At 33.3% G+C, this 12,484-nt stretch overlaps 1 protein-coding gene across 1 annotated transcript in view; it reads right to left on the bottom strand.

Moving 5' to 3' along the window:
* EYS (eyes shut homolog) overlaps positions 1 to 12,484 on the bottom strand; it is a 1,828,849-nt gene that overhangs the window by 1,520,030 nt on the left and 296,335 nt on the right. The window contains 1 exon segment of the mRNA XM_047734324.1: positions 1,317 to 1,577. Within this exon segment, the coding sequence (XP_047590280.1) occupies positions 1,317 to 1,577 (261 nt within the window).

Below are 12,484 nucleotides of genomic sequence, written 5' to 3'. Positions count from 1 at the left end.
GATATATAAAATGACAGGGTCTTGCTGATTATGTGTGCACATATACATATGTACATATGCACACAGATTATACAAATATCAAAGAACATTTTCTCTTAGTAATGGTATTAAGAGGAATTAAATTCTATTCTTTATTCCATTTTATGTACACTTGATGCTTAATATATTTTCACTAAATTTTGGAGGATATCCTGTTTACAAAACAGGGGTATGTATGTATTTGTTTTTCCCTAAGGCAGATACCTATGTTTCAACAACACTAGCACCTTTTATGCTATTTTATTTTTACTAAGAACATGTTTGAAATGTGAAATGTGAAGTAATGGGACAAACTTTTTAGCAAGTTTACCAAAATTCGTACACTCAAATATATTTTCATTAAAAAAAACAAAAAACAAAAAACAAGAACTAATCTGGATAGCCATACATTTTTTCCAATAATATTGTCATTCTATTCTTGAAACTTACCTTTTTCAATTGCTTCCAAAACCTTCAGGATATTGCTTTAAATACCAAATAGATAAAAATATTTTTCATTTTAAGATGGAAATGCAAATAATGTTTAGAGTTGGGTCTGCTTAATAAAAGGAGATATCAAGTTGCACAGAACTTTTTTTTTACATTATTTTACATAAAGTTAGGTTTGATTTAAAAGTGACAATATTATTTTATTCTTTGTGGCCTCCATACTGCTTTTTATAAAGCAATTAAAATAGTTCTGAAATTATTATTAATAATCATTTCAGTGTAAGAACAAGCATAAAATCTCAAACAATATAAATTTGAATGCTTAATTTGTGATATTTTTAAATCAAAGGATGCCTTTTACTACATAGCCACTGTGAGTATCATCTGTGACTTTACAGAGGATATAGTATGTTTGTGGTTTTATGGAATTTTTTAAATCTTACTAATGGAGCATTAAACTGACCTGGAAAATACAGAATTAAGTTTTAGTTTTAATCTAAGCACTCAGTGTGCCTGGCAGCCAAAGAGGAGGTTGAAGGGCAATATCGTAGCTGTTTAGGTGAAATTATTGAGAGGTTAAGGCTGCCTGTTCTTCTCCTCAGAACTTTGACATATATATCACAGTCTCTACAGTTCAGCCTGGCCTTTTTAGCCTCATTTGCATGAGCCAAGGCTGTATAGTCAGCAATGTAACTGCCCAAAGAACCAATCCTATTAGTCCAAGTGAAGATATTTCTTCTTTGCTAAATGAGAAAGCAGGCTACAATACCAATCATTAGATACATTTGAAAAACATTAAATACATGTATTAACATTAGCCCCTAGAGAATTTGATTTCTCAGAAATACTTGCCTGTAAATCCTGGGATACATTTGCAGTAGAAATGGCCACTTAAATGTATACCGGTTGCTTCATTTTTGCAGGGTACAGATTTACAATCTTCAGTTTCTATTTCACAGATGTTTCTTTCAGATCTTTGCAGACAGCTACAGTTGCAGTTGTGCAAATGGACCAAGCAGAAGCCATGCACTGATGTACTCTGGTTTCCTAAGCAATCTTCAACACTGAGGTTATAGAATCCGTCCATGTAAACAGGAGAACAGCTGCATCTACAACATGCAAAAACAAAAAATCCAATTAGTCGTAAAATTTAAATACATATTCATTTAAATACACAGGATAGCAATACAATAAATATGGTTGTGGGCACACTTTTAAAATATTCTTAGAGAAAATGTTGGTTCTTGGCAAAACTTAATATTGCTTATTGTACAGAGTGAGTAAAAAGAACTTTAGCAAAAGACAGACCTAGACTCAAACACAGGTTCTGCCACTAATTTCTATGTAACCTAGGATAGCGTCATTAACCCTCCTGAGGCTAAATGACAAGGTTAACATTTGTCATAATTTCTGTGAAAATTTGCAGTGTGAGAGCCTGACAATTACCTTTCTGATTGCAAGGTGAATGCTCAACATAAACTTTTGAGTGTCAGGCATTCATTTCAAAGATATTTATCCTGAATAAACACACTGCCAGCTACACAAATAGATGAAGAGGCAGCCTGACCCACCTTTTTACAAAGCCTTGTTTTTTTACAAAACCCTTTTTACAAAACCTTGGTTGACCTAGATAACCGACCTTATGTGTGACCTTTCTTTTCCCTTCCCGCTCTTTAACTTCCGTTGGCTGCCGTGTTTTAAGATTTTATTTACTTATTTGACAAACAGAGATCACAAGTAGGCAGAGAGGCAGGCAGAGAGAGAGAAGCGGGAACTGAGCAGAGAGCCTGATGCGGGGCTCAATCCCAGCATCCTAGGATCATGACCTCAGCTGAAGGCAGTGGCCTTAACCCACTGAGCCACCCAGGCTCCCCAGCTGGCGTGTTTTAAATTCACCAACAGAGTGAATCCAAGAAACCCTAGGCAACCCCCCCCCCTCCCCGTCTCAATAAAGCCACAACTCTAGGTCTGCTCTCTTTTTACCTGATATTTAACCTGTGTGGCCTGCCCTGTCAGCGGGAGGTTAAAAGCGAAAAAACAAACAAACAACAAAAGAAAAGCCCTTGTTCTTTCACTGAGGTGCATCTTGCAATCCTGAGAAACAAAACAAAACAAAACAAAACAAAACACAGGAGACAGTCCTGCAACACTGGCTTGAGGAAATGCCTGTGTGGGGTCTCCAGAAGTTAGCATCGACCCTAGAGAGTGCCCCAGAATTCACAGGTAGGTGAGTGTCCCAGGCATTGGCAGCCGACAAGTGAGTGACGAGCACCCCAGGCATTCCTAATCAATAGCATTACTATCGACAGGTTGAGACACGCACAAAACAAATTTGAAATATTTAACCTCATGCCTAAGAGAAATGGGGTTTTAATTAATAACAGTTTCCATTGAAAGTATCCATTCATTCATTTCTACATTCATTCCTAGATATAGATCTTTGCATTTCCTATATGACTGGCATTGACCTAAATATACCGAACAAACATTCTTGGGGTTTTATAGATTAGGCACCACCTTTGGCAAAGTGGATTATGAAATGCAATCTTATTACAATTATACACCATATAATATGCCCACATTATTCCTTTGAATATTGCATATACATGCACATAAAGCATCAGAAAAAGAACATGTGAGGTAAGAAAGAAACCTAAATCAGAGATAATCTTTGGTCTAAAGTATAGTGCTGTAATTTTGAAGTATCCTTCGCCAACTATTCAAAGGACACTTAAGATAATCATATAAACATGTCAATGAGTGGAGAAGAGCAATGTCAAATTACTTTGTTTGTTATTATTAGTGAAAATTAACCTACTGAACCTAAGTCATTACACTCATAAATTTATATGATGGTAGGTGTTTGGAGCCAGCAAGAATGTTAAGGGTCAATTAGTTCAAACCTTTCTTCTTGTAGTTGTGAGAAACTTAGCCATTTAATGCAATTTGCCAAGGATCACTGAGATTGTTAATGGCAGTTAGGATAGTTGATGCTTTGATATATTCAAAGCACTGGCCTTGGAATGGGAACTTGGTTCTAATTCTTCTCTAACTTATTTAGAAGTTTTTGTGCCCTAGTTTTCTCATCTGTAAAATTATCAGTACTACATCTATTCCATAGAAGAGGATTAAGTGTGTTCATTACTGGGCAGGTAAGGCTGATACCAACCATATCATATGTGTATATGTTAACTTGAAATAAAGTTATTGAACACAGGCACAGCAGCGATAAATGGAGACTGATTATAGTAGTTTCTTTTTAGAAATTCAAGTAGGATGATATGATTTTCCAATATGGTTAAAAAATTCTAATACACTTCTGAATAAAACATAGTATGTCCTTGATCAACATGAAAGTTTCATTCCTGGAAAATCCAACGATTATTAAAATTTTATAAAAATATTTTGTGTCACTGTGTAAAATGAAGTTAAGATATTGGCTCAGATAGTTATAAAAAGGTTTTATATCCACATTAATGTATGCTGGGATTTTTGGAAATTGTGCAAACCATGGAACACTTTTTGTTGTTCATGGAATCATTCTGTGCATTGAAAGATTTATAACATTCATCATCCATCACTTACCTTCTAAATGTTAGCTGTTTCAACCAATTATACTGAATATTAGAATGGCCCTAGAGGGGCACCTGGGTGGCTCAGTGGGTTAAGCCTCTGCCTTTGGCTTAGGTCATGGTCTCAGGGTCCTGAGATCAAGCCCTGCATTGGGCTCTCTGCTCTGCAGGGAGCCTGCTTTCCCCCTCTCCACCCCCCCTGCCTCTCTACCTACTTGTGATCTCTGTCTGGCAAATAAATAAATTAAATCTTAAAAAAAAAAAAAAAAAAGAATGACCCTAGGATCCAAAATGTCCCCAGAATATAAGACCATCTCCTTGAAAAATCATTGACCTAAATAAATTTCTCTAGTTTACTAAAGCACTCAAGCAATCATGTACAAGTTTGTGGAGCATTTTGTCATCCCAATTAATAATATGCATGTAAATGCTGGTATACATGCATATATGGATACCTAGTGCTAAGATAAATTGCTATTAAATTGAAAGCTTTTCAGTGACAAATACATCAATTTTGTTAGAAAAGAAAGTCAAGAAAATTATAGGGGTCCACATATATTATTTATAATATTAAAGTGTTCTTATAATTTCATAGAACTTTTACTTTGAGAAAATAAATTGGACTAAAAGACTTCATGAATATATTACTAATTTTATTATTAAATAAGCAGCTTTATTATTTGTCAGTTTGAATTGTACTTAAGTTTGAGACAAGATTGAAAGAATAAAGCAAAACATGTCAGTTGAAAACATTATCTCATACATAAATATTGTGATTTAAATTTTTTCATCATTTAGTATTTTAATGGAAAAATATTCTAGGTAGAGATGAAATTAAGGATATCACTCTATCTATTTACCCTAAATCCTAGGATTATGATCCATATGCCTGATATACAGTGGATGCTCCATTAATATTGTTTGACTATATAATATAAATTGAATTATGTTCAAGAGAAAGGTCATCTTAAAAGTTCTGAATAAACAGATTCATGAAATTCCAAGTCTTAGGAGATAATTTGAAAAGTAATACCAAAAGGTTAGACCTATAAAAAGCTATTTAGATATAATGAAGTAAAATAAAAAATCTGGTCCAGATAGTACAAAATCATATAACATGCATACATTTTTTATTGTTTGACATATAAAATTAAAGCATGAAAAGTCATAGAGCCTGAAGCTATAATATAGTCAAACTTTGACTTTATACCATAACATATGCATTGGTTTGCACCCGAAAGAAAAAAAAAAATATATGGGAGATAATTATGTATACATTAGCTAAGTTTCAACCCAAACTATAATTGAAACTAATTATACAAAAGTGCTTCCTTTAATGAATTTATTATAATTAACTTTTGGCATGGAAATGGAAATTACAATGGTATCTACTTTAGAACGGCTTAAACAAATTAATGACCTCTATATCATTTTACTATAAAGCTTAAAGAAACAAGGTTATTGGGGCGCCTGGATGGCTCAGTGGGTTAAGCCGCACTGCCTTTGGCTCAGGTCATGATCTCGGGGTCCTGGGATCGAGTCCCGTATTGGGCTCTCTGCTCAGCGGGGAGCCTGCTTCCCTCTCTCTCTCTGCCTGCCTCTCTGTCTGCTTGGGATCTCTGTCTGTCAAATAAATAGATGGAATCTTTAAAAAAAAAAAAAGAAGAAACAGGTTATCTCATTTTCCAGGGGTCAATAAAAAGGAAAAAAAAATATATATATACATATATATGCATTTAAGTGCAATACACAAAAGAATCCAGTCACTAAAGAAATGTTGTTTAGTAGCAGCAAGACTACCCAAAACAAAAAACATATACACATACATGGGGACATACAAGAAGCCATACTGATAGCAGTTCACGTTCCTTTTGTTTTCCTCTCTCCCCCACCCCCATCGAAAGTAAAATGTAACAAAACTTTTGCATGGGACTCAGGAAAGTTTGCATAACACACCCAAAATTAAAGCTAGAGGCACCTGGGTCAGCTCAGCATCTGATTCATGGGTTTTGCTCAGGTCATGGCCTCATGGTTCCTAAGACCTAGCCCCCTATAGGCTCCAGGTTCAGAGGGAGGCCTCTTGAAGAGTCTCTCCTTCTGCTCCTCCCCCCTCTCACGTGTGCATGCATGTGTGTGTGCATGTGCTCTCTCTCTAAAATAAATAAATCTCAAAATAAATAAACACAAAACAACACATTCAATTTCTTAATTAAAAAGTCATCAATATCATGGCAAAAATAAAATAGTCTTAGAAATTAATAATTATCAGACTTCCTAGTTAATAGGTAATTTAAGAAAGCCATAATCAGAATATATTTCTGTGACAAATTCACATAAAGGTGTATATATTATATAAGCCTCCTGACTCTACAGAAATAGGTTTTGTAGCTATACTTGATTTTATCATGGACTTTGAGATTTTACACTTTAAAATAGAACTTTTGCTTATAACTGAAAAGTAGTGTCTTGGTTATATTTAGCATCTCATGGAAAATGTGAATTTTTAAAAAATAGCTCATAAAAGAAACAGGTTTATTTTAAAGTTCCCAGAAAGAAAGCCAGAAAATCCATTGCTATAACAAAAACTACTTGTATGTTTAGAAAGTGGAAATAATAATTATTTTAGTAATATAAAAAGATATTTGCTTTCTACAAGATATAGAGTAACCATGAAATGTGTTCTGAGGAGACCATTAATTTATTTATGGATACCTGGGGTCAGGTATCAGATATCATTTTCACATTTTGCTCAATGTTTTCCGGTTAGGGAAATACTCAAATGTTTAATAAATATATGAATGAACAGATTTCATTTTGATATGATATTTCTGATTAGTACGGATTGGTGACTTGGTCATAAACTTAAACTTCATAAATGGTTTGAACAATTCACAGTCTGGGCCTGGTGTTGCAAAGTTACTACCCCATAATTACAAAAACTATAGCATATACCAAGTCCAGAGGCAAAATGACTAGTGAAATTTTTTTTCACTAGTTTTTTTTCCTCCCCTTAAGGTTTTCCAAATTCCCTCAAAAATGGTTTTGTACATTTTAGGTCAAAAATGTGGTGACATTCAAACCGGTGTAAAATACTTCATTTCCATTATGCCCCGTAAGCTTCATTCAATAGAAAAATATTTATGATTAGCAACTATCAGTTAACATTATTATCACTGTTGTTACTGTGTCTTTCATCATAAAGTAGTTCTTTAATTTAATATTATTACAGTACTATCATTGCTACAGTGCTATCATTGTTTTACTTTAAAAGTTGTATCTTGGGCACCTCGGTGGCTCAGTGGGTAAAAGCCTCTGCCTTCAGCTCCCGTCATGATCCCAGAGTGCTGGGATCAAGCCCCACTTTGGGCTCTCAGCTCAGTAGGGAGCCTGCTTCCCCTCCTCTCTCTGACTACTTGTGATCTCTGTCTGGGAAATAAATAAATAAAATCTTAAAAAAAATAAAAAATAAATAAAAGTTGTATCTTGTGAGTTTCATTTTAAAAGTTTTCCATCCCAAAACTGCAAAAATATCTTCCTACATTTCTTTCAGTTGTATGGCAATTTTGCTTTTTTAATTTGTTTCTGAACATATTCAGAGTTTGCTTCTACATAAAGTGTAAGGCTGTAGTCAGCTTTATTTACCGTCTCATAGTGAACCATTTCCCCAATCCCTTCTTTTTCTTTTCTTTTTTTTTTTTTTTTTAATTTATTTGACAGATAGAGATCACAGGTAGGCAGCGAGACAGGCAGAGAGAGAGAGAGGAGGAAGCAGGTTCCCCGCCGAGCAGAGAGCCCGATGTGGGGCTCGATCCCAGGACCCCGGGATCATGACCTGAGCCGCAAGCAGAGGCTTTAACCCACTGAGCCACCCAGGCGCCCCCCCAATCCCTTCTACTAAAGAATTTGGTGAGTATATTCCCATTAAATTATGGGCAAATTTCCTTGTATATCAAGATCCTATTTGTACATGTATTGTTCTCAGAGCCCTCTGTTGGTTCACTGATTGTTTTTACGGTGACACTATACGGATTTTATAGTTATCATAGCAGGTGTTACATGAAGTTGCACCCAATAACTTCTTTTTCAAAGAAGAGTCAGCTGTTTATAAAATATTATTATTTTGTATAGTTCTTGGAACTTAATTAGTTTCTAAAATAATAAGCAATATTATTGGTATAACATTCAATGTGTGAATTAACTTGATAAATTGGTATCTTGGCCAGATTAAGGTATACTATCTAAATCCATGGTTACATTTTAATGTGTTCAGAACATCCATTATTTTCTCTTTTTAATTAATTAATTGTGCAATAGACTTTTTTTTACAGAGAATATGAGCATCTTTTGCAAGTTACTTCTAAGATTTTGCATATCTTGCTATTATAGTAGGTGATACATTACATAAAAATTTCTATATTTTGTGACTGGTATAGACACTGTTAATTTTATGTAAAGTACTTTATTTGCAAACTCTGCTAAGCTCTATTTTAGTATTGAGACAATGTCAAAAGCCATAACAATACTGATCATTTTTATAATTACAAAATTGTCTGAAGATCACGAAAGTTAAGCATAAACAAAGAAACACAGAAAAAATAAAGTTATATCACAGAACAAAAATGTTTTTAATAAAAAACTCCTGCAAATTATTTTTTCATTACATAAATATTTGTTTAGTTCTACCGCATGTGTCATTTGTGACTGACTTCTTTCCCATAGCATAAGGTTTTCAAGGTGCATCCATATGTGGCCAGGTATTAGTAATCCATACTTTCTTATTGCCGAATAATATTCCATGTATAAATATAACACATTTTATTTATCAGTTGATAAACTTTTTCAAAGCACCTGTATGTACATTCCTCCAGCAGTATATGAGGGCTCCAATTTCTACAAATCCTCACCAACACCAGTACTTTTTATTAATCTTTCTTTTTAAACATATTGACACTAGCAGATGTAGACTGTTATGTTTTTTCATTTACATTTCCAGTCTTCTTTCATCATTAAACATAATGTAATTATGTTGCTGCTGCTGTTTCTGATTCTTCCTCTTTCTTTTCTTCTCCTCCTTCTTCTCCAGAATTCTTTATCAGGTTGAAGAACCTCCACTTTATTCTTCATTTTTTGATTGCTTTTATCATGAAAGGTTATTAGGTTCTGTAAAATGTATCCCCCAACACTTCAACTATTGGAATTATGTGTTTTCCTTTTTTCCTATTATTCTATTGACATAGTATATTTACATTAATTGATTTAAGGATGTTAAAACATCCTTGTTAAAACATCCTTGTTAAAATTCCATGTTAAAACATGAAAACCAAAAAAAAAAAAAAAAAAAAAAAAAACATGAAAACCTTGTATTCCTATGATAAATTCCCCATGGTCATGATGCATAATTTTTTTATGTTACTGCATTTGTTGTGCTGTAACTATATTGAGGGATTTTGTGTTCAGATTAATAAGAAATATTGGTCTGTAGTTTTCTTTTCTTGTGATGTCTTTGGTTTTGTTATCATTGTAACATTTGTCTAATAGAATAAGTTTAAAAATGTGTCCTCCTCATTTAGTTTTGGATGAGTTTGTGAATAATTTCTATTAATTCTGCTTCAATGTTTGCTAGCATTCCCCAGTGAAACCATTTAGGCCTGAATATTTCTTAGTGTGATTTTTTTTTATTTGTTTGTTGAATCACAACTTAATCTTTTTGCTTATAATTATTTTATATTCAGATTTTCTATTTCTTTTGAGTCAATTCTAGTAGTTTGTATTTCTCTGGGAATGTCCCCATTTCATCACAGCTACCTACATTTTGAGATATACTGCTGTTCATAGTTTTTTCTTATAATCCTTTTTCTTTCTGTAATTTAAGTAATGTTTTATCTCTCTTTCTTGCTTTTAGTAATGTAAGTCTTCTCTCTGTTTTTCTTAGCATAGGTAAGTCCTATTCATTTTGTTAATCATTTCAAAAACAGACTTTTGGTTTGTTGATATTCTATATTTGCTTATACCCTATTTAATTAACTTCACTCTACAGTTTATGATTTTTCTCCTTTGGCTTGCTTTAGATTTAACTTTTTTCCTTTTCCATTATGTTAGGGTAGGTGATTAAGAGCTTCTTTATTTATTTTTTTAAAAGATTTTATTTATTTATTTGAGAGAGAGAGATCACAAGTAGGCAGAGAGGCAGGCAGAGAGAGAGGAAGGGAAGCAGGCTCCCTGCTGAGCAGAGAGCCCGATGTGGGACTCGATCCCAGGACCCTGAGATCATGACCTGAGCCGAAGGCAGCAGCTTAACCCACTGAGCCACCCAGGCGCCCCTACAGCTATAATTTTAATTATAAATGCTGAATTGCCTATATCCCATGACTTTTGGTATGCCATATCTTTATTTTAATTAATCTCAAATGATTTTTTTTAATGTCCCCTGTACTTTCTTTTTGATTCACTGATTTGTGTGGAGTGTGTTATTTAGTTTTCATATATTTGTAAATTACTGAATTGCTTGTTGGTTTTGATTCCTAATTTCAATCAGTAGTGGTTAGAAAATATATCTTTTCTATTATTGTAATCCTCTTAAATATATTGCAACTTATATTAACATATGACCTATCTTCGAAAAGGTTCAATATGCATTAGAGAAGAATGCCAGTCTGCTACCGTTGAGTGGAATGTTCTATAGATATCTGCCAGTTTTACCAGATTTATAGTGTTCTTCAATTTTTTAAGTATTTTTGTTCATCTACCAAATGTTATATCCACTACAGAAAATGGAGTGTTGGAGTTTCAAACTGGTATTGTTGAATTGGCCATTTTTTTCTTTAATTCTGTCAGTTTTTATTTCATATATTTTGAGTCTCTGTTGTTAAGTGCATATATGTTTCTAATTGCTTTATCTTCTCATGATTCCTTTGTCATTTTAAAATGTTTGTTTGTTTGTTTGTTTTCAATTAACCATTTTTTCTTTTAAAGTCTACTTTGTTCTAACACTTTGAGAAATGCCATTGGCATTTTGATTTGGGATGACGTTGAAAGCACAGATTGCTCTGGGCAGCATAGACATTTTAACAATGTTTATTCTTCTGATCCATGAACATGAAATGTTTTTCCACCCTTTTGTGTCTTCTTCAATTTCTTTCATGAGTGTTTTGTAGTTCCTAGAGTAGAGATCCTTTAGCTCTTTGGTTAGGTTTATTCTTAACCAATGGTTTTTGATGCTATAACTAACATAACATAAGAAAATTAATAAAAAAATTAAAAACAAAAACAAGAAAGTCCATTTTGGCTGACATTAATAGAGATACTCTAGCTTTCTATTCTTGGTGATTGAATGGTATGTCTTTTTCTAACCTTTTACTTTCAACCTATTTGTGCATTTAAGTGCATAGTGTGTGTTCTATAGATGGTATATACTGTCTATATTCAGAAATTATCTAACTTGAAAATCTTTGCCTTGGATTGGGTTTTTAACCCACTTTATTTTAATGTTATTTTTAACATAGTTGAATTTATGCTTATCATTCTCATTTTTGTTAGCCACTTATGTTTTTATCTCTATTCTTCTGATACTACTTAACTCTTTTTTTTTTTAAAGATTTTATTTATTTATTTGACAGAGAGCGATCACAAGTAGACAGAGAGGCAGGCAGAGAGAGAGAGGGAAGCAAACTCCCTGCTGAGCAGAGAGCCCGATGCGGGACTCAATCCCATGACCCTGAGATCATGACCTGAGCTGAAGGCAGTAGCTTAACCCACTGAGCCACCCAGGTGCCTGATACTACTTAACTCTTAGGTAAATATTTTGTAGGGCAAATTTTTAGTATTTGTAATGCTGTTTTTACTACATTAGCTGAGTTATTTTCTTAATTGTTGCTATGAAGTTTACCGTACACAACTTAACATATCAGATCTACCACAGATTTAATCTATCACAGATACTAATTTAATTCTAATGTGATATATAAAAATTATTACTGGAGGTCTTTCTCTATTCCCCTATTTTTGTGCTAATGTTGTTATACATAATAGAATATATATTATATAAATAATATATAATAACTATATATGCATATGTTTGAGCTATACATGTCAATCATTTTAAAGAAAATATTTGTATTAATTACTATAAAATAGTTCAGGAGGCTAAAAGCAAAGAAAGAAGAAATGACTAGTATTGGCAAGGATGTGAAGAAAAAAGAACACTCAAGTACTGTTTGGTAAAGCCACCATGGAAAACAGTATGGAGGTTATAAAATACACACAAACACACACACACACACACACACACACACCAGAATATTACTCAACCATAAAGAAGAATGAATCTTGCCATTTGCATAAACATGGAAAGACCTAGAGTGTAAAAAGCCAAGAGAAATAAGTCAGTCAGAGAAAGACAATTACTATATGATTTCACATGTGATATTTAAGAAACAAATAAAACA

Source organism: Lutra lutra, chromosome 6, assembly GCF_902655055.1.
Source record: "Lutra lutra chromosome 6, mLutLut1.2, whole genome shotgun sequence".
Classification (NCBI taxonomy): Eukaryota; Metazoa; Chordata; class Mammalia; order Carnivora; family Mustelidae; genus Lutra; species Lutra lutra.
This window is presented reverse-complemented; position numbering and strand designations above follow the sequence as displayed.